Source organism: Rana temporaria, chromosome 1, assembly GCF_905171775.1.
Source record: "Rana temporaria chromosome 1, aRanTem1.1, whole genome shotgun sequence".
In the NCBI taxonomy this organism is placed as follows: domain Eukaryota; kingdom Metazoa; phylum Chordata; class Amphibia; order Anura; family Ranidae; genus Rana; species Rana temporaria.
Window position 1 is genome coordinate 406,606,503 of NC_053489.1, and position 14,639 is coordinate 406,621,141.

The following is a 14,639-nucleotide window of genomic DNA, read 5'->3' on the forward strand; positions in this document are numbered from 1 at the left end:
TTTTATTCCACATAACTTTATTGCTGTCACAATGAAGCTAATAAGCCCCTTTGTGATTACTTTGGGCAGATGACCAGGCACAGATTGTTAGCTGCTTTCCTGGCTGTAACAGCCGAGGAATGACCGCTCTGCAATGTGAAATGTTGAAGCCATGGATGTTCTTCCATCTCTTCTGTGGGAAGCCATCCTGGCTGCCTACTGTGTCCCAGGCTCTATGGAGGACCATGAGAACCCAGGAACCACTGGGGGCGAGAGGGGGGGGGCAGCCCACAGTGTATTAAAAGGGCAGTGCAGCTGTGGCCATGATCTTCTAATACCCACTTGCTGAACGCCACAGGGAGGCTGAGCCAGCTACTTCCGCCCCCTCCACAGCCCAGCGCTCCCATGAGCACTGGAGGGGCAGAGCAGAGTGCTGGTGACTGACAGTCTCCAGCTCTCTGTAGGCTGTAGACCGAGAACTAAACGACCAGAGGTCTTTGATTACTCAGTTCTTAGTCTTGAAGGCAGCGAGGGACAGATGCAGCTGGGATCAGCTATTGTCTTCCATTGGGGAGATTACCCTTTTTTCATGTTCTGTAGACACAACAGGAGGCAAGAGAAATTCTCTCCAAAATGAGGAAAGTCCTCTTTAGAAAGCTGTCACAAGAACAGGTGTCCCAATTGTAAGATTTTACCTCTCTTCCTGTTGTAACAATTTTGGATTTTCCTTCACTTTCAAACCTAGTGAAAGTGGTCACAGGGATAAATAGAGAGTGCTTCACTCTAGTGGGGACACAGATCACAAAAAAAAAAGAAAAAGCTGATTCGGTTTAAAAACAAAATGACAAACTTGCCCAGAGTGGCCCCGAACCTCCTCTTCTGGGGTCCCTACGCGGCGCTCCAGGCTCCTCCTCTTCTCGAGTGCCCTGTCGGAGAAGCGCTCTCCTTCGTGGACACCCGCGGGACACGCTCTCATGTCCTGCTGCTGCGTCCATAGACAGCAGGGCCCGGCTCTACCCCCCGGCGCCCACATCATTGGATTTGATTGACCGCAGTGGGAAACAATGGCTGTGCTGCTATCAATCTATCCAATCTAGACATGAGACACCGGCCAGAGATGGTGTGCTTGTTCCCATTGTGGGATTTACGGGTCTCTGGTAAATCCTAAGGGGGGCTCGGGGGCGCTGTTGCAGCACAGGAGGTTTTTCACCTTAATGCCTAGAATAAAGGGTGAGGGTTTACAACCCCTTCAACCCTTCTCCACGTTATCCACGACTAAAAAAAAAAAAGTTTTAGCTTTAGAAACAAGTACAGTGAAACCTTGGTTTGAGAGTAACTTGGTTTGAGAGCGTTTTGCAAGACCAGCAAAATATTTTAATATATTTTTGCCTTGATATACAAGCGATGTCTTGATATAAGAGTAGCATCATGTCACAACTGAGTATAAAAAAAGAAGAGAGGAGCCTCTTAAGTAGCAATATGGTTACATTTAATGAAGGCACAATGTTTAGCAACGTATTGCTACACTTAGAGGTGCCTCTCTTCTCTTGTATACCCTGTAACAAAAAATGCTTTGATATACAAGTGCTTTGGATTACAAGCATGTTTCTGGAACAAATTATGCTCGTCGGCCAAGGTTTTACTGTAAAAGCTTTAGCAATAATAAATGTTACTTATGTTTGCTAAATTTTAATATGTATTATATTAATACAATATTATTTTTATAGTATTTTAGAAATCATTCATACAGAAAGCTGGAAATTGATGTAAATATTTGTGTCTATCTGTATATATTCATCTAGAATAGTCACTCTCTGAACCGATCTGTGTGTATATTCATCTAAATCTTGAATAGTCACTCTCCGAACCTGTATAATAGATAAGAGCATTGAAATAAAATCATTGGTTCTTGGTTCCAGTAGCTGGTGCTAAAGTTAATGCGGCTTGAATGTCTGCTGTAAATATTAAAGTTCCAGGAATCTACTCCATTCTCCTCAATTCAACTGCTCCCTGAGGGGTAGGAGGAACGAAGGAAAGAATCAATTCCTGAGAACAAACAGTCATGTGCCCTGAGGAGCTGCAATGAAGGGGTTAATGAGAGGAGGAAGGCGACAAAGCTTGAAGGAAAGTGTTAGTAATCATCTGCGGTGCATTAGTCTTTTCAGCAAGTAAGAGGTTAATTAGATAACATGATAAACATCTTGCCGGATTGCACCGAAATAGTAATTGTCTCGGTCAGAAGAGGCGAAAGGTTAAGCTAGCATATTTTCCCAAGCTTTGATTGGCTTGAATTGCAGGTACAGGTACAAAGGGGGTGGACCCTACTGCCAGGCACCGTAAGTGTGACTGCCAGGAATCCTCGCATAGAATCATTTCCTGAAAGTCAGAAGAGCACTGAGAGGAAGTGGGATCAGGGGCTGGCCATGCATACCCTGGGGGGAGGGAGGCAGTATGGGGAGGAGAGAAAATTAAATGAAGCAGCAGAAGGAGGGGGTGGGGGTGGGGGGGGGCTCCCAGCTGTTGTGATGTTCTGCTGTCATGTGTAAGGCTGTGTCTCTCCAGCCCTCACCGCTTCCCAGCTCTCCTGTTCTGTTGGCATGTCACAGCTGCATTTTTGGCTGAAGGTTTCCTCAGTGAGCAAGGTACTCTTCATTTTCATACTCAGTCAGCAAACAGACCAGTGTTTCCATGCTCTGCAATAACTGTGGCACGTGCTTACTTGTTTTTACTTCTTTTTTACTAAAGTGTATTAGCGTGCTTTCCCTTGCTTTGTGCGAGATCTCTTATCTCTGTTTACAGTGCAAAGACTGTCGTTAACAGTGACCTGTTTAGTTTCACTTTAAAATAAATCATATCTTTGCTGATATAGTGCAAGTGTCATAAAGTTTGGGCTGAGCACAGCATATTATTAGCTAGCTTCATGTCAGACTTGGGAAGGTCCCGTACTTTGCTGGGCAATGAGTGCAGTTTCTGCTTTAAAGGTAACGTGTCTACATTAGAGCTAAATCACAACTTGTCTTATTGATTATAATATAACTGGGTACTAACATTTATAGGTAAAGTTGATCCGATTGCCTCTCGGGGGATCAGGAAGGAATTTTTCCCCTGCTGTAGCAAATTGGAGCATTCTTTGCTGGGGTTTTTCACCTTCCTCTGGATAATCTGTGGGTATAGAACTGGGTGTATGGGATTGTATATTATTATTATTATTATCATCATTATTATTTTTGTTTTGTGGTGGTTGAACTGGATGGACTTGTGTCTTTTTTCAACCTGTCTAACTATGTAACTATAATTGTACTCGGATAAAACAGAATTTTGTGTGTATATGTGTTTATTTGAATATAACATTTTTTTTTTTTTTTATATAATAATTTTTTATTATTTTTTTAAACTATTTACCATACAGTGCAGTTTGTCGGTATGCTTGTTGTTTTCTGTTGATTTTGTACCCAATTAAGTAACACAATTATACATGGGTTAAAGAGCGTTAAACTGCTGGTAGTATAAAAAAAAAGTATTTTCATACCACTAAAGAGGAAATAATCAAGATATAGTGTCAAGCAAGCTAAAAAGTACCTGACTTTTAATGTGTATTTATTTGTGTTTGTACTGCAGATTAACGTTCACGTCCACATTTGTTTCTTGCTTTTTTCCTGTAGTTTTCAATGCTTCTTAGGTTACTGTTTGGAAGCCTTGGAGATTTAAGCTAGGTTACTAACTTCAGAGCAGTACGCAGGATATTTCCTGGCATTTGTTCTGTATTCGTTATTCTTGAAAGGCATCATATTTATGGTCATTTTATCTTCCTGTAAAACAAGTTTTAAAAAAAATGTACAGAAACCTTTTATTTCTAAATGCTAAAATGTGCCTGAGACTTGATTTTTTTTTCTTGTTTCCCTGTTGTTTATCCCTTAACTGTAGGGTTGGTTAATGGTTATACAGTTATGGAATTCCCCGAGGAAGAGTTATGCTTGCCATAAAGTGATATCTGTTCACCTAAGTTTTTGTGGTTTTTCCACTGAAGTTATATATTATGTTTAACTAACATTGTATTGCATGGCATTATTAGTAGTAACTAGGTTGTGTAATAAGGAAGTTGCATTTCTGATCTTCCAAAGTTGCACAACTAGGCTTTGTCGAATATGTTAAACTTAATATTACTCATGCAGTTCCTTTTTCAGATTATCATATTAAGTGATATTATGATGGTGTAGCCAGGGTTAGTCTGGGTAATTCTGCTGTTGGGTCTCTTTCCCGAAATAGGCCATGAGAGGGGGCATCTCACTTTTCCAGTAATGTCAGGATCTTGGGATCTTTCTCCCAATATTATTAGGGAGGGCTCTCTGTGCCAATAATATCATCAGGGAGGGTCTTTCTCTTCCCGTAATATCTACATTGGGGAGGTGTCTCCCAATAAAATCATAATCAAACTATTTACCAGTATTGTGAGAACTGGGTGCAAGCAAAATGTCTGGAAATAACAAGGACAAGAGCTTTTCATGCAGGGACAGTAGTCTTCGTTGTTATTTCATATTCTTTTGTTCTTATGCGATTGATATTTACTCTTGCAGAGAAGTACAGAGCGGCAAAACAGTACATATAACGTTTTTGGAAATAAACTGAGATGGGGGTATGATGTCTGTTTGTTCCAAGGTTTTCTTTCTTGCATTGGAGGGTGGTTGACACTTGCCAGATATTGTCAGCTGGTATTTAGAAAATGAATTGTGGTAATATTGAGAAATAAATTGTATTATAGGATGTTTTAAAGAGTAGCAGGGACCTTGAGCAACTTGTCACCTCTCTTGCTTCAATGGTTACACTGGACTGTTACAGCTAATTGGTTGCTATGGGTTACTGCACATGCCGTCTCTTAGCACGATGTTTTTATTAATAGCTTATAACTTGACATATGTCATTGTACTAATTCTATGATGATCTTTGTTTTTGTTCTGAAGTAGGCAGGTTTGGTCACCTTTGTAGAGGACTTTGTTGCATGCTAGTAAATGTGAATACCAACCATTTCAATAACATCAGTTAGCATTTGTCTATGATAATACTTTAGTGTAAGGATGATGAATTGTTAGACGTTTATTGTGCATTGATTGTAAGTGTTGGATGTTTTTTTTTTGGAAGTTGCGTGCATTGGTCTGTCTCGGTTATATTTATTTTTAGACCAGTCTGTAAACAAACTGACAAATACATTGATAATATAAGTTAACATTTTGTAATAGGATTTTAATGAACTATACATATCATATTAAAAGGAAACTAGCCAAGTTTCTTATGGAGACAAGTAAAGATCTTGCATGTCCACCTCTGTAGATGTACATTTTTATTAGTATGGTTTGAATGGTAGCTACAAATGATTGTTTCACAAACACCTTGTACCGTTATTTTATTTGTACTTTAACTTTCATATTTAAAAAGCTATACTAGCATCATCTTGTATCTCATAATTTCTTTTATATAATCAATGATCTAAAATGTATTTTTACGAACTCTGCATTTTGAGTATATCAGATGTTGCACTTTATATAATTATCCCAATACTAATACACTCCCAGCACTGTGATCTCTTGGAGTGATTGTAATATTTAGGTGTGGTCTGCTGGACTTCCATAAATGAGAATCATTAGTCATCTACCATTTATTGTTCATTTTTACTTTTTGTTCTTGCCGTTTGGCTCCTTTTTGATCAATGAGTACATTTTCCAGCACCTCTTCCTTGTAGAAACACAAGCGCTGCTACAGGTTTTCCTTGTTTGTTTATTCTAATCATTGGCAGTTCAGTTAGTTGGTGTAGAGTTTGGAACTCACTTTTTTCTGTTAACTTTCAGATGAAACAATTCAGTTTTATTTCTTGGATACTGTTTATTTCTTGGATATGTTCTTGCACTAGTTGTTAAAAAGAGTGATAATACAACTATATTGGGTTTTATGATAAAATGACAAAGTCCTGAATTATAATTATCGGGTAATAAGGAAATGGGAAAGAAGCCAACATACAATGCCCAGCTTTCCACATACCTTACCAGAACAGTGTTGTAAAGGGCTGACCGTGCCTGTGATATTGCGTTTTTTATCTTTTAAGTTACTAAAGAAACACTGTGAAGCCTGTTGACACTATTGAAATGAAGTCTGTGTCAGCAATGGTTTGATACAGCTGAATGTTTTCACTCTATGATCTCAGTGTTTTTCCAGCCCCTTCCAGTAAGATCAGTCATGAGCTCTTTTTCCAAGTGTTACTGCTATTTCTCAGAAAATCGTAAATGGTGGCTTGCCTCTCTTTGTAGTATAATTAACAGGGCAGCTCTTTTACCAATCGAATGTTTCATTTTACTCCTCTGCCTACTTTACAAATTGGCTGACTTTTATTTATTTTTTTCTAATTTGGAGAATTTGAATCCACATTGGTTGTCATAATTTTTTTTTTCTAGTTGGAGTTAAAACAAGTAAACCAGACTTTTTGCACCAAAGTTGGCTATGCAGCGTTTTGATTGTAAGCGAATCAACTGAACAAAGATCCTTTAAGATTTTGAGGATACAAGATATTTTGTACCTACTGTACAGGGACAAGTACACTGTAAAATTAAGTTTCTGTGGAAATTCCAAACCAGATCACCCTGCTTTATTCATGCAAATCTGCTAAATTATAAATAAGTTTGTTTTCTATAATCAAGGTTTCCATCTCACGGTTTCCTTTTTGTCAACCTTAGACGTAAGGTTGCATTTTTTTTATTCTAAAAATGAAGCATTTAAGTTTTATATATTTTGATAAACAATCAAGGTATACATTACGCACTCTCTTTTTTTCAGTGTCACGATATTAGATATAGGAAAAAAAAAAATTGGGTGCAGTTGGCAGTTTTAAAAATTAGACAGGGCAAGACTTACCAGTGTTGTACGACCTAATCTTCAGGAAGACCTTAAAGCAGTGGTTCTCAACCTGGGGGTCGGGACCCCCTTGGGGGTCAAATGATGATTTGCCAGGGGTCACCAAATCCTGGGCTGTTCCTGAAGCCTGCACTGTTCTCCCAGGAAGGGAGATAAGAGGGGGAGGAACAAAGAAAAAGGGAGAGAAAGGAAAAAAATTGAGTGCAAGAAAGACAGTTGGAGGGAAAGATGGGGGGAAAAACAAGGAATTAGGATAGGGAGAGATAAAAGGGAAAGAAAGAAGAACAAAGAGAAAGAGTGGTACATTCTAAAATGTACCATAAGGGGTTTTAATACTGTACGAGTGGAAGGCACTCAGGGAGCGCTAAATGTCCACGGGTTAGGGGCGCAAATTACTTGTCTTGCCTTGGGTGCTTTCAACCCACGCTATGAATTTTTTTTACCGTTAGGGGTCCCCACAACTTGGGAAATTTTATCAAGGGGTCACGGCACTAGAAGGTTGAGAACCACTGCCTTAAAGTATTGATATTTGCCTTGTTAAATCTCCTGGTTGAAGTTTGACCATAAATGCTTAGACTTGTAAGCAACTTCAACCTATATTGCACTTATGTTAGTTACCCTGTCCCCACCTCAAAGCCAGAATATTGCAAGTGATGTTGAAATTCATATCTTTTGTGGCGTGTAGCAGGGTGGTAGAGTTCTGCATTCCCATATGCATTTATGCCATTGCTCATATAATTAGACATGTGAAAGGCTTCTTGTTGGTGTATTTTCAGCATATTTGCTTTTGCCTCTCTGGCATATTTGTAACCTTTAAAACTAATGTTTGACCTTGTTCAGAAGTATTTAAATTTAAACTTGTTTGGTTTCAATAAACTAAGTGCTGGTATTTATAATAAATGTGTAGTGTGTTGTGTTATTTTTTTTAAAATAAATTCTTCAAAACTAAAGATGATACAGTTTAATGCGTACAAAATAGGGATGGTTTAATTCATATATATTTTTTTTTTTCCTGTACCTTTTTACCTGTTTCTTGGGACAACCTTTTTATTTATTTTTTTATTTATTTTTTAGGACCCAATCAATTTTTTAAATGACTTTTCCAGCCGCTCTGCCCTGTCTTCCCCGGATTCACTATCTGGCATCACAGACACAGATGACTTTTTGCCAGCTGACAGTCTTAATAGTTTACCGACAATATGGGATGTCAACACACCTACTCAGGACACCAGCACATCAGTGAGCTTTTTTTTTTATAATTTTTTTTTTTTTTTTCTAAGGATGTCTTTAACTTTATTTCAAGCATAAATACAATTGACTGCTTTCTTCATTTGAAAGACTAAAGTTATTTTGAACTATAAGATCTTTCAGATTTTATTTGAATTTAATATTGTCTATTTGGAGTACATATTTGCTTAAAAATATTTGTCAACAAAGGTAAGTTAAACTCAAGTGTTAGGCAGCAAACTGTATTTGTGAATCATACTTTCTTTTCTTATTACGAAAAATAAACATTAGATACCTATTTTTATTTTTTTTCTTTATTTGGCAGTCTCCCTCACGTTCTCATACTAGGGGGCATTTTCTCTAGCAAGAGAGCCTGCAAAGTATTATGTCACACACAGTGTAGAAGTACATTTCCCGTCTATGTGCTGCACTCCTACAGGCTGCATCTGCAAAAGCCCGGGTGTCTAAATGCTCCAAGAAGGGACCCCCACTATGCAAACTGACCACTTTGGCATGGATCTGCTTCCAAGCTTTATGTGGTTAGATTGCAAAAGCAGGATCTGGCAAGTGGCAGGATCCTCAGGTATTGACAGCAACAAAGAAATTGAAAGGGAAGATGGTCTGTTTACTAACATTCACAAGGAAAACAGGCATTTATAAAGACTGATGCCTCGTACACACGACCTGATTATCGGATGATAAAAAACGATTTCGGATTGATCGTTCGATAATCTGATCGTGTGTACGAGGCATTACATTTTGGGCTAACATACACATTTAACTACCTGTCTAAAGGTACCTACCTATAGACCTAAGACAGAAGTGGAAGATTCAGCTATGACATGGTTGTTTTGTAGAATGAGTGTGGCAAAAGCATTTGATTGCTTGGGCCAATTGTAATATTCATGCTCTTTGCAGATACTCTAATTGTCAGTATTGGGTTGGGAATAGAAGCAATTTGTTGGAAAAATCCATCCTAGATAAGTGATTTTTCAAGAGCCTGATCAACCTTTGGGTGTCTATGGTTTGCTACCCTGTATTGGTACTGCGACATGCCTTTTGGTACTATATATACTTTGTTGAATGTATCAGTGTACAAGGAAATGTAAGCCCTTTGTTAGAGAAGGCGATAAGAGAGCCAAAATCAAGAAAATCCCTTCTCTAAAACACTATAAATCACATTATTGCCTTCTGAATGCCAGATGATCAAGCAGATGGTCAAAATGTAAAATCATATATTCATTTCCACATTGTATTATTATTTTTAGCTAACACTCAATAACTTTAAGGCTCCAGGCACACAAGAAGCAAAAAAGGAAAAAGAAAAGCTGGATTTAAAAAAATACGCTAATATTTCGGGTTTTTTTTCTGCCATTTAGCAGTATGTAAGCAATGTTTAGGAGCTTTAGCATTAAGAAGCAGGGCCGCCGGTGTCCTTAACCAGTGAATAGCTGCATCCTTACCAATTGGTGACTCATGAATGTAAACAAAAAGAATTGGCAGCAAAAGACATTTTTAATTGAGGAAAAAAACTGCGTTAGGGTCCATCCCCCAATCCATGCCCTTCAGGTCTAGTATGGAGTTTAATGGGAACTTCATGCCTAAATAAAAAAACCAAAAGAAAAAAAAACGGTGTGGAATCCCCCCTAATCCATACCAGACCCTTACTTGAGCGTGCAGCCTGGCAGGCTAGGAAAGAGGGGGGATGAGCCAGCCCCCCCCCCAAACAATACCAAGCCACATGCCCTCCAAAGCATCTGGCCCCATGTTGATGAGGACTGCTTGTCCAAAACCCTGGCCCGGAGGGTGACTTATCGTAAAAACACAACAGTTTGACAAAAAAAATTGTCCCCCAGTGTAAACCTAACATCACTCATGATGAACGCCGGCCACTGAACCGAACAAAAACAACAAAAAAAAGAGGTCCACACCTGATAAAGGCTCCTGCTAAATAAACAAAGGTGCTATCGGATGACCTCACTGGGTGACCCCGCCATCTTGTGACATCATCAACCGCTGCATGCTGGGTCGATGACGTCACAAGGGGCATGGTTACCCCATGACGACATAGGGTAGCCATGCTCTTCAGTTTAGTTAGAGGCGGGAGCCTTCGTCAGGCCCCTTTTTTTTGGGGGGGGGGGTTGGTTACCCAGGCAGTTTTTCTCAAATTTATTTTTTCTTGGAGCCAATTCTTTTGACCGCTGATGAGTCATCCGTAGTTAAGGATGTGGTAGCCCATAAGGGTCTGGTATGGCTTGTGGGAGGGGTCCCCCACACATTTTTTTTTTTTCTCCATTTTTTTTTTTTTTTTTGCTGGCAATTCTTTTGTTTACATTTAATGACTAATCTGTTAAGGAAGCAGCGGCTATTCACTGGTTGTTAAGGACGGCAGCAGCCTCCCGTTTAGAAAAGAAAATATTGGGGACCAGCAGTTTGCAGAGTTTAGGAGCTGTCGGCGTTTTTTTCTGCCAGAACGCCGCTGTTCCAGAATGCACTGGCAGTTTTTTTTTTTTTTTTTTTCTGCCATTAAACTCTCCTGCAACAAAACGCTGCTAAAATTATGCATGAACAAAAATAAGCCACAGAGCTGCTGAGTGGAGGGCTTTCGGGAATGCAGCTAGTACAGGAATCACAGCTTGTAAGCAGCAAGGTTTATTTCTTAGAAAAGCATGCAGGGAATGCAGGAAGTTCTGGAAAGAGATGCCCAGCAATCAGGCAGTGCTCACAACAGGAAAGGTGAACTTTTAAGTTGGGTTATATTGCTATATTGGCTTCTGGGTTTTGTCCAGAATATGACAATCCTGCCTAAAATATAAGATTTTAAGAGAAAATAGTTCAATTATGATTTGAAGTTATAAAGGCTGAAGTGCAAAATTGGTTTGGTTCTAAATAAAAAGACATAAGGCACGTTTTATATTTTAGATTAGCTTATTAGGATGGAGTTTAGGACAGATTATAAAAAAAAAAAATAATAACTTAAAGTGATTGTAGAGGCTCACTAAAAAAAATTACAAACATGTTATACTTGCCTCCTCTGTGCAGTTGGTTTTGCACAGAGCAGCCCAGATCCTCCACCTTGTCAGGTCTCCCTTTGCTGCTCCTAGTCCCTCCCTCCTTTTGAGTTCCCTTAAGCCAGCAGCTTGTTAAATGTTGTCACCCAAGCCGAGTCAGAGCTCTGTGTATCCACCCAAACACGGAGCCCTGACCTGCCCCCCTTCCTAACTGTCTGGCTGACTTTAAATGACAGCCGCGGGAGCCAATAGCGCAACTGCTCTGTCTCGGCCAATCAGGAGGAGTGTACTGCATAGCTGAGGGGATCGTGGACATTGCTGGAGAGAGAAGGTGGTCAGGTAGGTAATTGGGGGGTGCTGGGGAGGCTGCTACACCCAGAAGGTTTCTTATCTTAAAGGGGTTCCTGTTTTTTCACCTTAATGCATCCTATGTATTAAGGTGAAAAAAACATCTGGCAATCACCGGCCCCCAGCCCCTCGTTTTTCTTACTTGAGCCAGTTCACCTGCTTGGCACGTCCCCGCCGTCCTCTTCTCTCCATGGAGTCCTGGCGTTGATTGGACAGATTGATAGCAGCGCAGCCATTGGCTGTTGCTGTTGTCAATCAAATCCAATGCCGTGGGGGGCGGGGCTGATTCTTACACTCAGCGTCTATGGACGCCGAGTGTATGCCTCAGGAGCGCGCTCGCAAGGTAACCCCCTCGGGAGAGCTCTTCTCCAAGGAGGTTATCTAATGCAGGGAAGAGCCACCGAGGGACCCCAGAAGAGGATGTTCGGGGCCACTCTGTGCAAAACGGACTGCACAGTGGAGGCAAGTATGACATGTTTGTTATATTAATATTTGGACCTTTAGTGTCCCTTTAATGCATAGAATGCATTAAAGCGGTTGTAAACCGCATATATAATTTTTTTTTTTTTTTTTACCTGCAAGGCAAAATGCATAATCGGCTAGTATGCACCGCATAATAGCTGATTATGAAATACTTACCTCAAAACGAGGTGAACAACACTTACCTGGTTCACGCCGAGCGAGATGTCATCTTGCTCCGGCGTGTCTTCCGGGTATCGCCGCTCCAGCGCTGTGATTGGCTGGAGCGGCGCCGCTCCAGCGCTGTGATTGGCTGGAGCGGCGATGACGTCACTCCCGCGCATGCGCGCGGGAGATTTAAAATCGGCAGGGTCCGGCGGCTGCCGGATCTTCCGCCGTGGATCCCCCCTGCGCATGCGCCGCCCGCATTGCGAGGGGAATATCTCCTAAACCGTACAGGTTTAGGAGATATTCTTTTTACCTACAGGTAAGCCTTGTTATAGGCTTACCTGTAGGTAAAAGTGCAAATTTAGGGTTTACAACCGCTTTAAGATAAAAAACCTTCTGCCTTTACAACTCCTTTAACCACTTGCTTACTGAGCACCTAAATCCCCCCTCTTGCCCAGACCTATTTTCAGCTTTCAGTGCTCACTCTTTGAATGACAATTGTGTGGTCATGCAATGCTGGACCCAAATGATTTTTTTCCCACAAATAGAGCTTTCTTTTGGTGGTATTTGATCACCTCTGCGTTTTTTTTTTTTTTTTAAGACTGAATAAAAATAAATAAATACAGACCCTGTTTAGATTTTGTTATAACATTTTGCAAACAGGTAATTTTTGTCCTTCATTGATGTACGCCGATGAGGCTGCACTGGTGGGCGGCACTGATGCGCAGCACTGCTAGGTGGCACTGATGAGGCACTGATTGTCACCACTGGTGGTGGGCATTGATAGGTGGCACGTTTTTACACTGGTGGGCACAGATGAGGCAGATGTGCCTCTTCCTCTTCGGGACCAATGTCCCTTGCACAAGAGCCGGTGATTGCTTTTTTTTTCTCTCACACTGTTAGCGTGAGGAGAAAAAAAAAAAAGATTACAGAGGTTTTGTTTACATCACGTGATCAGCTGTCATTCGCGGTAATCGGCCCCTTACTTGGATCTGTGATCACCTGGGTCTCAGTGACTCTGTGATCACAGTGGGCGCTGTGCGCGCGGGGAGCTTGATAACGGGAGGACAACTATTGACAGCCTCCTGGCAATTCAGGTCCACGCTGTAGCCGCCATTCGGCTATAGTGCGGACGCCAAGTGGTTAAGGAATAAGGAGGCAAAATGTGCTTTGCAGTAAACCTGTGAGGATAAAAATATAGAAGTTTCTAATAGTCAGTGTACTTACAGGCTTCAGGGTTGTCATTGGGACCCTGACTTTTTATTTTTTGTGGAGTTTTCATTTGGAATAACAATGCAGGACCAAAGGCATTTCAGATATCACTTAGGCCCCGTACACATGACCGAACATGTCCGATGAAACTGGTCCGCGGACCAGTTTCATCGGACATGTTCGGTCGTGTGTACGGCCTAGCGGACAGGTTTCCAGCGGACAAAAGTTTCTTAGCATGCTAAGAAACTTGTCCGCTGGAAACCTGTCCGTCGGACATATCCGCTGGTTAGTACATCTAACCAGCGGACCGAAATCCCGCGTATGCGTCGAATTGATTTGACGCATGCGTGGAAGCATTGAACTTCCGTGTTTGAGAACGTCGGTGTCTTCTACGTCACCGCGTTCTCTGTCTGCGGGGATTTTGGTCTAATGGTGTGTACACACATCAGACCAAAAGCTCCCAGGAGACATGTCTGATGAAAACGGTCCGCGGACCGTTTTCATCGGACATGTCTCCTCGTGTGTACAAGGCCTTAGCCTTTTCCAGTCTGTGTGACAACTATTGCTCCCTCCATAGATACAGTGGAGAAGTTAGTGTAGCCACACAGGGACAGGAAGTGTAATTTCACCTGGCAATCCTGTGAATAACCAGGAATAAAGCTTACAAAGTGAAAACCAATGCAGCCATTGCATCGAAGGATTGGTAAGCTGCAGTATATTAAATTTTTAGATATGCTTTAACCAGTTCCCGACCCCCGCATGTACATATACGTCCACAATATGGCACGTACAGGCACATGGGCGTACATGTACGTCCTCGCCTATTAGCGGGTGGGGGGTCCGATCGGGACCCCCCCGCTACATGCGGAGGTCGGGTCCGCTCGGGGAGCGATCCGGGACCACGGCGCGGCTATTTGTTTATAGCCGCTCCGCCGCGATCGCTCCCCGGAGCTGAAGAACGGGGAGAGCCGTGTGTAAACACGGCTTCCCCGTGCTTCACTGTGTCGGCGCATCGATCGCGTCATTCCCTTTATAGGGAAGACACGATCGATGACGTCATTCCTACAGCCACACCCCCCTACAGTTGTAAACACATACTAGGTGCACCCTAACTCCTACAGCGCCACCTGTGGTTAACTCCCAAACTGCAACTGTCATTTTCACAATAAAGAATGCAATTTAAATGCATTTTTTGCTGTGAAAATGACAATGGTCCCAAAAATGTGTCAAAATTGTCCGAAGTGTCCGCCATAATGTCGCAGTCACGAAAAAAATTGCTGATCGCCGCAATTGGTAGTAAAAAAAAAAAATTTTATAAAAATGCAATAAAACTATCCC

General features: G+C 41.3%; 1 protein-coding gene across 6 annotated transcripts in view; it reads left to right on the forward strand.

Annotated features, from left to right (window-relative positions):
- The window catches only part of SBNO2 (strawberry notch homolog 2), a 149,208-nt gene that overhangs the window by 73,152 nt on the left and 61,417 nt on the right, over positions 1-14,639 (forward strand). For 4 of the 6 annotated variants that reach the window (XM_040323911.1, XM_040323933.1, XM_040323919.1 and 1 more), the window contains one exon: positions 7,951-8,115. In XM_040323911.1, coding sequence (XP_040179845.1) covers positions 7,951-8,115 — 165 coding nt within the window. Of the gene's footprint in view, positions 1-2,478; positions 2,622-2,902; positions 2,961-7,950; positions 8,116-14,639 lie in introns of those variants that run through there. The other 2 variants (XM_040323939.1, XM_040323948.1) reach the window with 2 other exon arrangements.